At 50.6% G+C, this 18,387-nt stretch overlaps 3 protein-coding genes across 3 annotated transcripts in view; 2 read left to right on the forward strand and 1 right to left on the reverse strand.

Moving 5' to 3' along the window:
- MLLT1 (MLLT1 super elongation complex subunit) overlaps nucleotides 1-18,387 on the forward strand; it is a 128,223-nt gene that overhangs the window by 1,140 nt on the left and 108,696 nt on the right. The window lies entirely within an intron of this gene.
- ACER1 (alkaline ceramidase 1) overlaps nucleotides 1-18,387 on the forward strand; it is a gene marked incomplete at its 5' end in the record, with an annotated part of 52,401 nt that overhangs the window by 1,139 nt on the left and 32,875 nt on the right. The window lies entirely within an intron of this gene.
- On the reverse strand, nucleotides 3,375-10,257 carry CLPP (caseinolytic mitochondrial matrix peptidase proteolytic subunit). The gene is made up of 6 exons (XM_079916337.1): nucleotides 8,643-10,257; nucleotides 8,482-8,553; nucleotides 7,826-7,922; nucleotides 6,323-6,510; nucleotides 5,307-5,412; nucleotides 3,375-3,707 (listed from the first exon to the last, which is right to left on the reverse strand). Exons 1-6 carry the CDS (start codon nucleotides 8,826-8,828, stop codon nucleotides 3,532-3,534), a joined length of 825 nt encoding a protein of 274 aa, XP_079772463.1. The 5' UTR covers nucleotides 8,829-10,257; the 3' UTR covers nucleotides 3,375-3,531.

The raw sequence follows: 18,387 nt of genomic DNA on the forward strand, positions 1-18,387 counted from the left end.
CTCTTTGTGTGGTGCGCAGGCTTCTCACTGCGGTGGCTTCTCTTGTTGCAGAGCACAGGCTCTAGGGGCGCAGCCTTCAGTAGTTGTGGCTCACAGGCTCTAGAGTGCAGGCTCAGTAGGTGTAGCGCACGGGCTTCCTTGCTCTGCGGCATGTGGGATCTTCCCGGACCAGGGCTTGAACCCGTGTCCCCTGCATTGGCAGGTGGATTCTTAACCACTGTACCACCAGGGAAGTCCCCCCGTATTTATTTTTCATTAACTTTCTTTTTTGAACGAAAGATTCTTTAAATTCCGTAGTGCTTTATAATTTTCAAAAGTTTTACACACACGATTTCATATAATCCCATAATAACCCTTTTTTAAATCCCCTACGCCTATATTGCCCCTCTCCCCTTCCCTCTTCCCACTGGTAACCAGTAGTTTGTTCTCTGTATCAGGGGTCCTCAACCCCTGGGCCGCAGACTGGCCTTTTTGGAACCGGGCTGCACAGCAGGAGGTGAGTGGCAGGCAAGCAAGCGAAGCTTCATCTGCTGCTCCGCATCGCTCCCCATCGCTCGCGTTACCACCCCCAATGTCCTTGGAAAAGTTGTCTTTCACAATTGACTAGTTTGTTGTACTTCTTTAGATTCCACATATTAGTGATACCATACAGAATTTGTCTTTCTGTCTGACTTAATTCACTTAGCTTAATACCCTCCAAGTCCATCCATGGTGCTGCAAATGGCAAAACCTCGTTCTTTTTCATGGCTGAGTAGTATTCCACCGTGTATATATACACCACATCTTCTTTATCCATTCCTCTGTTGATGGACACTCTGGTTGCTTCCATATCTTGGCTATTGTAAATAACGCTATGAACATTGCGGTGCATGTACCTTTTCTAATTGGAGTTTTTGTTTTTTGGGGATATATACCCAGGAGTGGAATTGCTGGGTCATGTGGTAGTTCTATTTTTAGTTTTTTGAGACATAAAGATTCCTTATCCTTTTAGAAATACATACCGAAATATTTACAGATGAAATGAAAAGCTGGGATTTTCTTCAAAGTAATACAGTGCCATGGGGGGTGGGGGGGAGGGACGAATCACAATTGGCCGTGAATGGGTAGTTCTTGAGTTGGTGTGATGGGTACGTGAGACCTCATTATCCTAATTTCTCAACTTTTGTATACATTATAAGGTGTGCACAATGAAAAGTTCAGCTAAATGTATCCGATGAATGAAGCCAAATTAAAAAGTCCTCTGGGGCTTCCCTGGTGGTGCAGTGGTTAAGAATCTGCCTGCCAATGCAGGGGACACGGGTTCGAGCCCTGGTCCAGGAAGATCCCACATGTCACAGAGCAACTAAACCCGTGAGCCACAACTACTGAGCCTGTGTGCCTAGAGCCCGTGAGCCACAACTACTGAGCCCGTGTGCCACAACTCCCGCACGCCTAGAGCCCGTGCTCCGCAACAAGAGAAGCCACCGCAGTGAGAAGCCCGCGTACCACAACGAAGAGTAGCCCATGCGTAGCAACGAAGACCCAATGCAACCAAAAATAAATAAATAAAACAAATAAATTTTTTTAAAAGCCCCCTGAATTAAAAAAAAAAAAAAGAAATTGACCTCAACACACCCTCCAGCGACAGCCCCAAGTTCTCTGTTCTCCTTGACAGCAAAATTCCTTAAAAGACTTGTTTAGCTCCAATATTTTCCAGCCCCTTCTCTCTGGCTCCACTCCAATCTGGTTTTTGGCCCCCAAAGCACCGAAAGTGTTCTTATTTATCTAAGGCCGCTCGTGATTTCCGAGGTCCAAACGCCATAGCCAGTTCTCAGCCTGACCACTAAGTCATAGACATGCTGAAGTCTCCTACATTTTTATTTCCAACCCTGACCCCAGACTTACCCATCCCCTGGGATGTCTGGGGCACTTGGACATCAAACGTCCAAAACCGGCTCCTGATCGTGGCCCCCAATCCTGCTCCTCCTGAACTTTCCCAGGAACGTCTTATCTTTCCTTCCATCTTTCTAGCTGCTTTGGGCCAACGCCTTGGAGTTTTGGGAGATGACTTTCTCTCTCAAATTTCACATTGCAGCTGACAGCCATGCCTGTAGTTTTTGTTTTGTTTTGTTTTTGGCGGTACACAGGCCTCCTCTCACTGCTGTGGCCTCTCCCGTTGCGGAGCACAGGCTCCGGACGCGCAGGCTCAGCGGCCATGGCTCACGGGCCCAGCCGCTCCGCAGCATGTGGGATCTTCCCGGACTGGGGCACGAACCCGTGTCCCCTGCATCGGCAGGCGGACTCTCAACCACTGCGCCACCAGGGAAGCCCCTTGCCTTTAGTTTTTATTTATTTGAAAAATTTATTATTATTATTATTTTTGACTGCGTTGGGTCTTCGTTGCAGTGTGTGGGCTTCGCATTGCGGTGGCTTCTCTTGTTACAGAGCACAGGCTCTAGGCACGTGGGCTCAGTAGTTGTGGCGCACGGACTTAGTTGCTCCTCGGCATGTGGGATCTTCCCAGACCAGGGATGGAACCTGTGTCCCCTGCATTGGCATAAGGATTCTAAACCGCTGCGCCACAGGGGAAGTCCCAGCCCTGCCTTTAAAAGCTGGCTAGAATCTGACCTCTCTCACCACGTGTCCGGAGCCGTCAGCCTTCCTCTGGGTGATTACAAGTTTCCTCACTGGTCTCCTGGTTTCTGTGCTTGCCGCTCGCCACCCACCACTCTGTGGTTCCTTTTTGTTCTTCTTCTTGAAACCCTCTATGGGGCATCTCCCTCCTTGCTCAGACCTACCAGGCCTTTTACGACCTATATTCCTCCCCTTCCTGCTCTCATCTTCTCCTCTCTCCCCCTCACTCTCTCCAGCCACCCCAGCCTCCTCGTGCTTCCGCCCATGTGCCAGCCACAGTCCTGCCACAGGGCCTTTGCACTTGCCATGCCCTCTGCCTAGACTGCTGTCTCCCAAGATAGCAAGCTTGCTCCCCCCACCCTCTGCAAAGACCTCCTTCAGGTCTTTGCTCAAATGTCAGCCTCTCAGCAAGGCCTTCGCAGGCCACCCCATCTAAAACTGTCACACACACACACACACACACACACACACACACACACACACACACACACACACACACACACACACACACACACACACGTTGCATACCTCTTGCCCTGACTTTTTAAAAAACTGTCTACTCCCACAAGAATGTAAGTTTCTTCCAGACAGGGATTTCTGTGTTTTCTTCCCAGTAAGTTGCGGCCTCTGGAGCAGTGCCTGGAATGTAGGCTCAGTAGCTTTGCTGAAGTTACGAAGCTGAAGGTCAGGGTGTAGGCACACGTGTGCCGTGGTGGAGGATGGAGGGAAGCCACCACAGCCGGGAGCAAAGTCTACAAAGATTTAATTTAAAATCACAGTGTCTCAGCTGGGATACCCACCCGGAGGGGCACCCCCAAATCCAGAGTTCCTCAAGGGTCCCCTCTAGGCTCAGTGTCGAGGGCTGGGCAGGCCTGGCGCCTCCACTTTCCTCCGGAGGGCGAGGGTGAGGGGCAGCTCTCAGGCTTTCGCTGGGGCAGGTTCTGCCACTGCTGCCGCCGCCGCCACCGGCTCCTTCTGCACCAGCTCAGGCTCGTCCTCACCGTCCTGGGGAGGGTGGACCAGAACCTTGTCCAAGATGCCAAACTCCTGGGCCTCCATGGGGCTCATGTAGCGGTCCCTCTCCATGGCTGACTCTGCGGGGGAAGCGGAAGTGGGATGAGGGTGGTTAAGAGTGGAGACCTGGGGCCACGTTTGGGTCCCCGATCCACCCAAGTCCTTCCTGTGTGATCTTGGCCTCCCTGTCTCTGCGCCTCAGTTTCCCCATCGATAAAATACCTGTTTCAGTTTTGTGTGTGTGTGTGTGTGTGTGTGTGTGTGTGTGTGTGTGTTAACTTATTGATGTGTAAATGCACGTCCAGGAAAAGGTGTGGATCATGGAAGTGGACAGTGTGGTGATTTTCAGACTGAACCCACCCACGTCGCTGGCACCTAGATCAGAGCCCCCCGAAACCCCGTCGGGGCCATGTCTAGTCACTAACTGTCCCCACCCACTACCCTAACAGTGGCCTAATGGCATGGATCCGTTATGCCAGTTTTTGCCCCTTAAACACATAACCACAGGGACTTCCCTGGTGGTCCAGTGGTTAAGACTCTGCGCTTCTACTGCAGGGGGTGCAGGTTCAATCCCTGGTTGGGGAACTAAGATCCCCGCATGCTGCGTGGCACAGCCAAAAAAATTAATTAATTAATTTAAAAAGTAAATAAAGAAACACATAACCACTGAGCATTTACTCCTTTTTCCACTCAGCACTGTGTTTCTGAGATTCATCCAGGCTGTGGACCGGTCCTCGTGGCGGTACAGCATCCCACCTCGTGACTAAGCACCACCACTGACCACTCATTCCCCTGCTGTCAGGCGTTTCGGTATTTTCCCGTTTGGGACCATAGGAATGGGGCTGCATTCCTGACTACATCTTTGGACAGAAGCACTCAATTCCCTCGGTTATACGCCGAGCAGAACCACCACGCATCTTTCTGCGTGTTCAGCCTCAGTGCCTGACAGCTTTCGGAAGTGGCTGTATGGTTTTCACTGCCGCCTGCAGTGGATAAACGTTCCAGTGGCTCCACGCTCCCCTCAGCACTTGGGGGTGTCAGTATTTTCTATTTGAGCCGTTCCAGTGGATTGAAATGGTATCTCATCGTGGCCTTGATTTGCCTTTCTTGATGATGTCATTATTAAACATCATCACTAGAAGTGATGAGCCTCTTGACTTCTGTTTCTTGACCATTTGGAATATTCTTTGTGGGAGACCTTTGGACCTATTTCTTTTTTTTTGTTTTGGCCACGCCGCATGGCTTGCGGAATCTTAGTTTCCCCGACCAGGGATTGAAGCCGAGCCCTCGGCCATGAAAGTACGGAGTCCCAACCACTGGAAAGCCCGGGAATCCCCCTGGACCTAGTTCAATGAAGTTTTGGGGAGGCTCCTGTAAATGAGTCTTTTTAAAGTGCTCAGAACAGGGGTTCTCAACGGGGGTGGGTTCTGATCCCCAGGGGATGCTGGGCGATGTCTGGAGACGGTTTTGGCCGTCACAACTGGAGGTGCTGCTGGCATCTAGTGGGCAGTGCCCGGGGATGTGCCACACCTCCTACAGTGCCCAGGAAGGCCTCCATCACAGAATGATCCAGCCCTGGTGTCAGCAGCACAGAGGTCCAGAGGCCTGACCCGTACATATGTGTTGGTTACAATAGAAGGGAGCAGCGGGGGGCCTGTGTGGGGCAGGAGGGTGCTCACCGATCACGTGCAGGCTCTGTTTGGTGTGCTTGGCGTAGATGCTATAGAGCTGCTTCTTGAGTTTAATGATTTCCTCCGCCTGGATGGCGATGTCTGTGGCTTGGCCCTGGGGGGTCGTCCCAAGAGGGAGAAGGTTGGGATCAGCATGTGCCACTCACGGGGAGACTGGAGATGGGACTCGGGAGCCTGCCCTGGGCGTCGGCTGCCAGTTTTCAAGCAGGTGGGACAGGGCTTTGTGAGTCCCTCCACAGCCTGCTTCAACCTCACCGCCTCCAGGAAGGCTTCCAGTATTAACTCTATATTCTTATTTTCTGCAGCTGGGGCCTCCCTGACCAGGAGGAACAGCTCCTCCCAGGGCAGCTAATTCCTAAAGATTTTCAACCGCTGTCCAGAGTACACTTTTCACATGCAAAGCAGCCAATCCAAGCTCACATCCCCAACACCTCCTCTATTCTCACACCCTGGGTCACCATCCCCCTGCCCCATCGCCCCAGGGTACCAGACAACTAGGGACAGTCCCTACACCCCAGAGCCCACTGCAACTACTTAGGCTAGCCAGTCTTAAGCCTCGCTCATTCCTGCCCGCACAAACCACAATGAAGGCTCTTGCCTGCACTCTCCTCCCGACCAACCCTGATGCCTCTCTCTCTGCGTGGCCCCCGTGGCCTGGCACACTCCCTCCTCTTGGGATCTGTGAGTAACAAACTGTCTTTTCAATGGCAGCCCTCTCCTGACCTCTTGGCCTCACTATACCTGCACATTAATAAAACCTACTTCTTTTTTCGTTGTTGGCCAAGCCACGTGGCTTGCGGCATCTTAGTTCCCCGACCAGGGATTGAACCCGCGCCCTCGGCAGTGAAAGCGTGGAGTCCTAACCACTGGACCGCCAGGGAAGTCCCCAAAACCTACATTTTAAAACATTCACACCCCCACGTGACTTCCGTCTGTCCGGCTGGTCCTTCTGTCTAGACCCCCCACCCCCATCCCCAAAGCAGCTCACGGGGCCCGGCACTCACCCGGGCGCCCCCGGAGGGCTGATGGATCATGATGCGGGAGTTGGGGAGTGAGTGGCGCATGCCCGGGGTGCCAGCGGCCAGAAGCAGGGAGCCCATGCTGGCCGCCTGGCCCACGCACCACGTGCAGATGGGGTTCAGGATGTACTGCATCGTGTCGTAGATGGCCAGGCCCGAGGTCACCACGCCACCTGTGGGTGGAGGGGGGCAAGTGAGGGGCTGTGCCCTCCTTTCCCTAGGGCAGCCTCTGGCCCTGGGGAGGGCTGGTGAAGCCCTTTAAAGCTGGGGTCCCAAACACAAGTACTACCAGGGATAGGAAGGTGACAGAAGCAGGTGACACAGGCCAGGTGGGAGCAAAAAATGAGGACTTGCTCCAGAGTGAGCTGACAGTTGCCACACGTGCATGTGGGCCCAGGGCGGGGGCCAGATCTGCCAAATTTTCAAGAGAAACTAGAAATTGGGAGCGTAGTGGCTAAGAGTGAAGGCTCTGGAGCCAGCCTGCCTGGGTTTGACCCCCCTTGCTGGGCAGTTTCTCATGTGTGACCTGGGGCAAGTTACTCAGACTTTTGGAGCTACAGTGCCTCCTTGTAGATTGCAAATAACTAAATAGTATCGATCACGTCAGGCTGTGTGAAGATAAAATGAATTAAATGCCTATAAAGTGCTTAGAAAAGTGCCTGGCACAGTAAACGATCAATCAGGATTGGCTATTCAGGGAACTCCCTGGCGGTCCGGTGGTTAGGATTCAGCACTTTCACTGCCATGGGCCTGGGTTTGATCCCTGGTCAGGGAGCTAAGATCCCGCAAGTTGCAGGGCACGGCCAAACAAAACAAAACAAAAAGTTTGGCTATTCTCCCTTTTCTTGTGGGGGCAGGATGGAATCTACCAATTTAAAAATCTCGACAACCAAGTCAGGTCGGTAAAAACGTTATTTGTGGACTTCCCTGGTGGCGCAGTGGTTAAGAACCCGCCTGCCAATGCAGGGGACACGGGTTCGAGCCCTAGTCTGGGAAGATCCCACATGCCACGAAGCAACTAAGCCCATGGGCCACAACTATTGAGCCTGCGCTCTAGAGCCCGCGAGCCACAACTACTGAGCCTGCGTGCCACAACTAGTGAAGCCCACACGCCTAGAGCCCGTGCTCCACAACAGAGAGGAGCTACCGTAATGAGAAGCCCGCGCACCGCAACGAAGAGTAGCCCCTGCTCGCCGCAGCTAGAGAACGTCCGCGCGCAACAACGAAGACCGAACGCAGCCAAAAATAAATAAATAAATTTATTAAAAACAAAACAAAACAAACAAAACACGTTACCTGTGAGATCAAACAGGCAGGTTCAGGTGCCTGTTTAAAAGCAAGGGAAGAGGCAGCTTTTGGAGGTTTCAAGGCATTTTGGGGGGATTCTGAAGGAAGCTCTGCACCCTTTCTTGCTCCAGAGAGAGGACATCCCTGATTGGGGTCTCAGTCCCCCGGAGGACCCTGGCACCGGGGGAAGTTCCTGCTCACCGGGGCTGTTGATATACATGTGGATGGGCTTCTTGTTGCTCTCCGATTGCAGGAACAGCAGCTGCGCGATGACCAGACTGGCGACACTGTCGTCGATCTGCAAGTGGGGCGGGGAGGGGTGTCCCCAGATAGGGGTGAAGGCATAAGGGAGGCAGTTATGGGTCGGCTGAGGATGAGTCAGGGCACCAGAATGGGGGTCAGAGCCCAAGGAAGATGGATCAGGAAGACTTCAGAACCCAGGAGGTGATGTGGTGCGGGGTGGGGCTGGGGGATCCAGACCCAGGTGGTTCGGCTTACAGGAAGGGTGGGGTCAGTACACACTGGGCCCAGGAAGGGAAGGGGTAAGGAGGCTGGGGAGAGTGACTGGAGCCCAGGATTGGGGAGGAGGGTCATTGGTGAGGGAGCGAGTCAGAGATTAGGAAGGGAGATGCAGAGGATTTAAGGAAGGTGTAGAAAGGGTACTAAGGGCCTGGAAGGAGGATCAGAGGGTTTATGTGCCCTGGAAGGGGGGTGGGTGTGGGTGTCAGATTGGGACAAGAGCGGAGCCTAGGGAGGAACGTCAAGGGGGGTAAGTCCGGATATCAAGGACGTGTGAGGGGGAGGGGAGCAGGGGGTCTGGGCAGGCGCAGGGGAGGATCCGCGCACGGGGCACTCACCGGGCCCATGACGCACACGATGCGCTCCCGCAGCAGCCGAGAGTAGATGTCATAGGCGCGCTCGCCGCGACCCTGGAGGAGAAAGATGGGGGTGAGGGTCAGGGACCCTCCGTGCCCCAGCCCTCTCACCCCCGGGCCGTGTCCGCGCCTGGCCACTGTACCGTCTGCTCCACCACGATGGGAACGAGCGGGAGCGCCCGGGCCGCCGTCGCGTGTAGGCTCCGCTGCAGGGCCAGGCTGTTCTCGGGTGTCCGCTGCGGGGGAAAGCGGGCGGCGAGGCGAGACCCCAGCGCGGGGCACAGACCTGCTGCAACCCGGACCCCCCCCACCAATATTTGGGGCCACATCGCAGCGCACGTTCCTCTGTAAGATGCCGGAACTACAACTCTCGGCGTGCTCTGCGCCCACGGCGCTTGCTCAGGAGGCCGCCCACTTCCAGGAAGCGTGGGGGCACGTTTAGGGGTGGGGCGAGGGCGGGGCGGAACCTGAAAGGGTGTGGCCAGAGACGGGACGCTGGAGCGGAGTCGGGAACTACTTTAAAGCCGCAGTTTGTGTCTCTTTCCCAAAGAATCGTCATAGTTTTCTGCTCTTCCTTGCTTATTTCAAAAATCAATTCCGGGGCTTCCCTGGTGGCGCAGTGGTTAAGAATCCGCCTGACAGTGCAGGGCACACGGGTTCGAGCCCTGGTCCGAGAAGATCCCGCATGCCGCGGAGCAACTAATCCAGTGCGCCACACCTACTGAGCCAGCGCTCTAGAGCCCGTGAGCCACAACTACTGAGACCGTGCACCACAATAAGAGAAGCCACTGCAGTGAGAAGCCCGTGCACCGCAACGAAGAGTAGCCCCTGCTCGCCGCAACTAGAGAAAGCCTGCACGCTGCAACAAAGACCCAATGCAAACATCGACAACAAAAATATCAACTCTGTGCTCTCACTGGGCCTGGGCCTCAGCAATGATCTTCTAGCCTGGTGGGACCGACTCCTCCTGAGACCTTCCCATCAGTCTCTGGTTACGCGTGGGACAGAGGGAGGGACCCCAGGATGCAGAAGCCCAAGGGAGGGAGTTGCGAAATTGGCCTGGAAGGTCAGTCTGGGAAGGCTTCCTAGGAGGAGCAGGCATTGGAGCTGGGCTTTGAAGGATGTATAGGAGTTTGTTAGGTAGGGAAAGGCATTCCTGGCAAGAGAGAAGACAATGGACAAAGGTGTGGGGGAGAAAGAAGGCTCCTGGTTACGGTTGGGACCTCTCTTTGCCTCCACATCTTCTCAAGGTGGATTCTTTTTCATCTTTCAGTTCAAATGTCACCTCAGAGTTGTCCCTTATTTTGTCCCCAGAGCCTAGAACCTTGCCTGGCACACAGTAGGTGCTCATAAACTACACTTTGAACCCAGAGATGAAGCAGTGATAAAGGAGGAAGGTTAAGAGCTGAGGGCTTTGAATTCAACTATACTTCAATAAAAAATAAATTAAAAAAATAAAAAGTTATTCCATTTAAGGTAACTTTTGGGGGTAAATTAAATATTTCAAAACTTAAAAAAAAAAAGTTTAGGGCTTTGGAGGCAGCTGCCCCACCTGGCAAGCCTGGCTCAACCACTGACTTGCTGTGTGATCTTAGGCGCATTGCTTAACCCCTCTGAGCCTGAAGTTTCTCATTTGGAAGATGGTGATGGTCAAACCAATCTCACAAGGAAGGATTTAAGGATACCTGCTGCTGAGGCAGCATATTGACATCCCCTGAGTTTAAATCTTGGCTCCACTACTTACTAGTTGTGTGTCCCTGAGCCTTAGTTTCCTCTCTATGAAGTGGACATAATGATAATAACCTACATCCTAGGGTCGTTGAGCGTAAGGTCCTCAGAATGGGACCTGGAATGTAGCAAGTGTTCGATTTGTATTAGCTACTGATGTGTATTACTGTGTTAGATCAGCAACCATGGGCATCCAAGAAGTCCTCCCAAATGAGAGTCCATTTGAGGTGGGTTTTGATGCATATGTAGGAGTTCACAGGCAGACCATTCCTGATTGCTGGACTCCAAACTTGATGCTGGGTGCCCTAGATAAGGGTAGTTTTGTGCCCTCCGTGCCCACAGGGGATCCCACCCTCATGGGGGGATAGAGCAGGACAAAGACACTCCCCGCCTTATGGAATCAGGGGCAGGATAGAGGGAAGGATATGGAAGTGGAAGAGTTTGGAGGAGGCCTTGGAGGCACCCCTGGTGCTGGGAGTGGTGTTTCCTCAGCAGTGACTGAAGAGGTGGGTGGGCAGCATGGGCCGTCGCAGTTTCTGCTGTGAGTGAGGTGGGGGCCCTGCCCAGCCAGTTCCCCTGAGGCCTGAGCTCCCGCCGTGCCTCCGGGGAGAAGGGCTGTGCCGTCAGTTGCTGCAGCCCCAACAGTCACCCTGCACTGACACTGCTCCACACCCCCGCCCTCACTGCTGTGGTTTCACCTGCTCTATCTAGGCACAGTTCAACTATTATACATTTCGTAGCTGCCACCACCGTCCTCGTAACTACCCTCAATAAGGCCTTCGTAAGTGTCGCAACTTCACCCCTGCCCCGGCCTTGCTGTCGTTTCATTCAGCAGCCTGAGTGATCCTCGCCACACAGCTTGTAGGAGCTCAGTTCCCTGACCAGGGATTGAACCCAGGCCCTCAGCAGTGAAAGCGTGGAGTCCTAACCACTAGAGCACCAGAGAACTCCCCAGAAGCTAATTAAACCATATCCCTCCCTTACCTAAAACCCTCCCCTTGGTTCCCCATCACCCCTGCTGACCTCTGCCCTCCTTTCCTTCCACCCTCCCTTTCCCGCTTGGCTCCAGGGACCACGCTGGCCAGCTTTCTGCCGTCCAGCCACCTGAACTCTGCTCGTGTCCTCTGCCTGAATCTTGTTCGTTCCCAAAAGTCTCCACTCAAACGCCACCTCCTTGGAGAAGCCTTATGAAATGATACTTATCCGTACTTTGGGCAACGCCTTCTGATATATTCTATTTTATCCTCTGCTATTCCATTTCTTTTAAACTGGGGTTTCTCTGCCTCGGGACTATTGACATTCTGGGTTGCATGGTTCTTTGTTGGAGTGGGGCCGTCCTGGGCACTGTAAGATGTGGAGCAGCATCCCTGGCCTCCACCCATTAGATGCCAGTAACACCGTCCCCATCATAACAACCAAAACCTGTCTCCGACATTGCCAAGTCGCTGCCCTCCCCCCCACCCCCGGGGCAAAATTGCTTCCAGTTGAAAATCACTGATTTAAATTAAAGTGGGTGGGGACTTCCCTGGTGGCACAGTGGATAAGACTCCACGCTCCCAATGCAGGGGGCCGGGGTTTGATCCCTGGTCAGGGAACTAGGTCCCACATGCATGCCGCAACTAAGAGTTCACATGCCACAACTAAGGAGCCCGCCTGCCACAACTAAGACCCGGCACAACCAAATAATTAATTAATTAATTAAAGTAGGTGGTGACCTGAAATGAAAAAAAAGCAACTTTGAACAGTACCTGGCATGTTGTAGGCACCCAAATATTTAATGAGTGCCTGATTTCTCCAAACTTTGTTTGCTCTGAATATTCCCAGTGAATGAATGAATGGGGTGGGGGAGAGGAAGGATCGATTCTGACTCTTGGCTGCAAATCAACCAATCCGGATTTGGTTATCACTCCGTGATCAGAGAGAAACTCCGATCACTGCTACCTTTTCTGGGGTGAACGCAAAACAGGCCTGTTGAATTGATAGGAATTGAAAATTTAAAAAAGAAACAGAAGCCCTGAGGGCTGAAGAGGCTGTGGGTAAATGGATTCTCCCATTCAAAGGCTCACCGAGACATTGCTACAGCTTCTCTGGAAACAAAGTTGACCCCAAATTTCAAATTCTCATAATCTACTTCTAATGACTCATTTTTAGGAAAGGATCAAAGGTAAGATTTAGCCACAGGGCTGTTTATGGTAGAACAGATCTTCCTTGGCTAATGATGGTGTTACATCTGATAAACCCATTGTAGGTTGAAAACATGGTAAGTCGAAAGTGCATTATGGGGAACTCCCTGGCGGTCCAGTGGTTAGGACTCGGCGCTTTCACTGCCGGGGCCCGGGTTCAATCCCTGGTCGGGGAACTAAGATCCCACATGCCACGCAGCCCACCCCCCTGCTAAATGCATTACAAACATCGTAGCTTAGCCCAGCTTACCTTAAATGTGCTCAGAGCACCTGTATTAGCCTGTAGTTGGGCAAAACCATCTAACACAGACTATTTCATAATAAAGTGTTGAATATCTCAAGTAATTTGTTGAATACAGTTGGTCCCTGATTTACAGTAGTTCAACTTACAAGCTTTTGACTTTACAGTGGTACGAAACTGACATGCATTCAGCATTTCGAATTTTGAATTTTGATCTTTTCCCAGGCTAGAGGTAGGTCCGATACTATCTCTCTCTCTCTCTCTCTCTTTCTCTCTTTTTTTTTTTTTGGCCGAGCCCCACACGGCTTGTGGGATCTTAGTTCCCCGACCAGGGATTGAACCTGGGCCACCACAGTGAAAGCGCCGGGAGCTAACCACTGGACCACCAGGGAGTTCTCCCGATACTGTCTCTTGATGCTGAGCAACAGTAGGGAACCACAGCTTCCAGCCAGCCGCATGATCGTGAGGCTAGACAACCACACGCTTACAACCATTCTGTACCCAGACAACCATTCAGTCTCCCTGACAGTCTGGAGGTTGGCATGCAGGGTGGGTAGGGGGGTTGTGGACCACGAAGTCTCCAGACACCTCCTCCTTCCAGCTCACACCTCAGCCATCCCTGGGCTGGGCCCCTCCTGTCTTCAAGGTCCAAAGTACAGCTTCAGCTAGCACTGAATTCCCATTCCAAGAAGCTGGATGGAGCAAGGGAGGAAAGAACAGGCAAGGATGCATGCCAGCCAATCTTGAAAGAAGGCTGCCCCTCACCCCTCCACTTTTTTTGGGTTGCATAGCATTCCATTCTATAGAAGACCCTTAATTAATTTATTTATTTTTAAAAATTAATTTTTATTGGAGTATAGTTGCTTTACAATGTTGTGTTAGTTTCTACTGCACAGTAAAATGAATCAGCTATACATATATATATATCCCCTCTTTTTTGGATTTCCTTCCCAGTTAGGTCACCATAGAGCATAAGTAGAGATCCCTGTACTATACAGTATGTTCTCATTAGTTATCTATTTTTTACATAGTATCAACAGTGTATATGTGTCAATTCCAATCTCCCAATTCCTCCCACCCTCCCCCTTCCACCCTTGGTATCCATACATTTGTTCTCTATGTCTGTGTCTCTATTTCTGCTTTGCAAATAAGGTCATCTATACCATTTTTCTAGATTCCACATATATGCGTTAATTTTTCTCTGTCTGCCTTCACTCTGTATGGCAGTCTCTAGGTCCATCCATGTCTCTACAAATGACCCAATTTCGTTCCTTTTTATGGCTGAGTAATATTCCATTGTATATATGTACCACAACTTCTTTATCCATTCCTCTGCTGATGGACATTTAGGTTGCTTCCATGTCCTGGCTATTGTAAATAGTGCTGCTATGAACATTGGGGGGCGTGTGTCTTTTTGAATTATGGTTTTCTCTGGATATATGCCCAGTAGTGGGATTGCTGGGTTATATGATAGTTCTATTTTTAGTTTTTTAAGGAACCTCCATACTGTTCTCCATAGAGGCTGTATCAGTTTACATTCCCACCAACAGTGCATGACGGTTCCCTTTTCTCCACACCCTCTCCAGCATTTATTGTTTGTAGATTTTTTGATGATGGCCATTCTGATCAGTGTGAGATACCTCACTGCAGTTCTGATTGACATTTCTCTAATGATTAGTGATGCTGAGCATCCTTTCATGTGTTTGTTAGCCATCTGTATGAAGAAGACCTTTAATTTATTGAATCAGTCCTTTGTTCGTGGGTATCTTCTTGTGGTGATTTGTTTTTAATCTTACCGATCATCAGATTTGTCTTATTTCTTTGGCTATGTTGCGCGGCTCGTGGGATCTTAGTTCCTCGACCAGGGATCGAACCCGGGCTCCGACAGTGAAAGCACTGAATCGTAACCACTGGACCGCCAGGGAACTCCTAGATTTGTCTTTTTTTTAATATATTTAAAAAAGTTGAAATATAGTTGATTTACAATGTTGTGTTAGTTTCAGGTGTACAGCACAGTGATTCAGTTATACATATTTTCTATGTGTATATGTGTGTCTGTGTGTGTGTGTGTGTGTGTGTGTATATATATATATATATATATTCTTTTTCAGATTCTTTTCCCTTATCAGATTTGTCTTTTGAAGAGAGCCCCTGGGCTTGATCTTCTTTATCTCCATCCGATCTGCTCTGTAATCTCATCTAGTCTCCTGGCTCTAAATACCTGCGTACCAGATGCGTCCTGTGTTTCTCTCTCCTGCCCAGATAACTCTCTCTCTCCCAGACCTTCCTCCCTGCATCTACCGGGGAGGTCTAATCAGGCCCCTCAAAATGTTTGAGATGGGTGACTAATCTTATTCCTTGCCCCTGTGCATTGTTCCTTCAGCCTTACACTCATACTAAAAAACCCAGAGTCATCCTTGATTTCTCTGCCCAGATCTGTTGGCTAATCCAGTTGGTTCAACGTCCCAAGTTTACCCAGAACCCAGCCCCCTCTCACCAGTCCATGCTGCTTCCCTGATCCAAGCTACCATCATCTCCTACCTGGACAACTGCAGTCACCTCCTCCTCCCATTACGACATCATAATCTAATGTCGATTACAAGGGAAAGGGGGAAATCCTTCCAAGGGCTCTTTCAATCCTACCAAAGACCTATCTACTGAAACATTGCAAGTTAATGCTCTGAAGCAGAGGCATCTTTTTTTCTGTCTTAAACTACACAGATATCAAGGCAGTAACACTTGGAGCCGTGTAAATTTAAAGAGGTGGGAAAATAGGAGATATTTAAAGCAGGACCAGAGAAGCATGGCTGACTCTGTGGAAATGGACCTGTATTTGGAGAGTTCTCACAGCAAAACTGGGATAATCATGCCCTTCCCAGAGGTGCTGTGAGAATTATAGGTGAAAACCCTTTTAAATTGTTAAGGGCGAGCTGTTGTTATTATTATGACCTAGTTGCTACAAAGGCCTCTGTGGGTGTTCATGTACTTCTCTAGCTTGCACCCCTCACTTTTGAGCCCCCCTTTCTCTTACCTTCTCTGCTTGGGTTGGTTTTTTTTTATTAAAAGATATCATATGTGCAAAGTGTCTGACCAAAAAAAAAAACGGGGGAATCTTGTGGACACCAGAGGTTTCCCAGCATCTGTGTCAGTCTGGAATCTCCACCTTGGAAAAAAATAGGCAGAAGTTTCCAGAGGCTGAGCATTAGGGGCAAGTTGGCTAGGAGGTCACAGCCACCATGATGGACACTGCTACAAGGAATGAAGTCCCCCCTCCCAAAAGAAATAATTGGATGTTGGAAAGCCAAAAAAGAAAAAAAAAACCACAAAAAATAAAAAGACATGACAGACATCTTCTACAAAGGGAGATCAGTGACAGGGCAGGTGTAGCCATTCAAAAGAGAAATATGGTGGAGGTACAATCTATAGGGGAAGGGGGATGGATTTGTGAAACGTTTAGGGAGAACAGACAGGGCTTGCAGATTGTGGGATCAATTATTCTCCAAAAGTCATATTTCTCCTCTAGCAGTTACCTATTGCTGTGTAACATATTACCCCATAATTTAGTGACTTAAAATAATAACAATACATTAAACATTATCATTAAAAATAAACATTATCTCATAATTTCTGTCAGTCAGGAACCTACAGGCAGCTTAGCTAGGTGTTCTGACTTGGGAGCTTTCCTAAAGTTGGGGTCGAACTATCAGCCAGGGCTGTAGTCATAGCTAAAGGCTCAACTTGGGAATTCCCTGGCAGTCCAGTGGTTAAGACTTGGCACTATCACCGCGGTGGTCCAGGTTCAATCCCTGGTCAGGGAACTAAGATCCCGCATGCCTCGAGGCACGACCAAAACTAACTAAATAAATAAAGTGTCAACTAGTTGAAGGATTTACTTCCAAGATGGCTCACTCACATGGCTAGCAACTTGGATGCCAGACAAGTTGGATGGCTAGCTACTGTCAGGAGGCTTCAGTTCTTCCCCATGTAGACCTCTTGGTTAATTGAGTGTCCTCACAACATGGTGGCCAGCTTCCCCCTAGAGCAATCGATCCAAAAGAGCACAGTGGAAGCTGTACTATCTTAACAACCTAGCTTTGGGAGTCAGACATTGTTACTTCCACAGTATTCTAGTGGTCACACAGGCTAGCCACAATTCAGTGTGAGGCCGGGGACTATGCCAGGGGTGAATACCAAGAGGTGGGCATCATTGGAGATCATCTCAAAGGGTGGTTGCCACACCTTTCCATCCTGGGACTGCATTTCTCAGCATTCCTTGCATCTGGAGAGTCATGTGATGAGTTCACCCGTGGACCCTGCAAGGAGATGATGTATGACCCTTCCAAGCCAAGGAGCTTTAGAAGCAGCTATGACTTCTTCCCTCTCTTCCCCTTCCACCAGCTCTTGCAGCTGAATGCAGCGGCCTGATAAAGATGGCAGAACTGCAGAAGGAGCCTGGGGAGGGAGCCACCTGCCGATCAGGAACATACATTTTGTATTTTAGATGACCGAGCAGCAAACTTCCATCATATCGGAGTCATTAAACATTGTGGGATTTGTTCGTTGTAGCAGCTACTATTACGTAATTAATTCAGGAGTGGATTGAATAAGGTGGAGGAGGGGAGGGAAGCTTCACATCTTTCTGGCTGGGGCCATTGGATGCATGGAGGTGCATTTTACTGAGATGGGGATGTAGGTTTGGGGGAAGATGATGAGTTAGTTTAGGGCAGGATCTGTCAACCTTGGCACTACTGACATTTGGGGTTGAATAGTTCTTTGCTGTCGGGGCTGGAAATCCCATGCGCCTGGCCTCCTTCCACTAGGTGTCGGTAGCATCCCCCCAATCATGTCGACCATAAAGGTCTCTAGGCATTGCCCAGTATCCCCGGTTGAGAACCAGTGGGTTAGGATCTGGTGAGTTAGGGCAGCCTGTGGATATCCAAGTGGAGATTTCCAGGAAGCCGATGGTTCTGTAATTCTGGCACTCAGGGAGCGTGGGAGAAGGTGAGATCTCCTCTCCTCCACCCTGCCCCAGGACCAGGTTGGAGTGAGAAGAGGGAACCAGGACTGGGGGTGGGGGCAGTCACAGGTCCAAGGAAGAGAATGGATCAAGCAGAAGAACGAGACTGGCAGGTGCACAAGCTGTTGAGATCAGCCATCAGCTCCTTTTTTTTTTTTTTTTTTTTTTTTGCGGTACGCGGGCCTCTCACTGTTGTGGCCTCTCCCGTTGTGGAGCACAGGCTCCGGATGCGCAGGCTCAGCGGCCATGGCTCACAGGCCCAGCCGCTCCGCGGCATGTGGGATCTTCCCGGACCGGGGCACGAACCCGTGTCCCCTGCATTGGCAGGCGGACTCTCAACCACTGCGCCACCAGGGAAGCCCCAGCTCCATTTTTTGTTTTGTTTTGTTGTTTTGTTTTTTTGGCTGGCTTTCGGGATCTTAGTTCCCCGACCAGGGATCGAACCTGGGTCCTCGGCAGTGAGAGCAAAGAGTCCTAACCACTGGACCGCCAGGGAATTCCCAGCCATCAGTTTTAGAAGCATCAGCTGCTTTGGGAAGCTATTGTGAGGGGGAGGGGCATTTAAATGGGGTGTCGGCAATGAAAATGATGTCGTGCGTTCATTTTTATTGACATGGAAAGAGTCCCATGATGTATTTTTTAAAATTATTGGAGTGAAACATACACTCAGTAAAGTGCAAACATCTTAACTGTACAGCCCAGTGAATTTTTTTTTAGAT

Source organism: Stenella coeruleoalba, assembly GCF_951394435.1.
Source record: "Stenella coeruleoalba genome assembly, chromosome: 3".
NCBI lineage: Eukaryota > Metazoa > Chordata > Mammalia > Artiodactyla > Delphinidae > Stenella > Stenella coeruleoalba.

Coding starts and splice junctions, on each gene's coding strand:
- CLPP (XM_079916337.1), bottom strand. CDS start 8,828: ATGTGGCCCCAAATATTGGTGGGGGGGGTCCGGGTTGCAGCAGGTCTG. Junction 6,511..7,825: donor CATGTATATCAACAGCCCCG/GTGAGCAGGAAC, acceptor CTCCACCCACAG/GTGGCGTGGTGACCTCGGGC. Junction 3,708..5,306: donor ACAGAGCCTGCACGTGATCG/GTGAGCACCCTC, acceptor CTTCCCCCGCAG/AGTCAGCCATGGAGAGGGAC.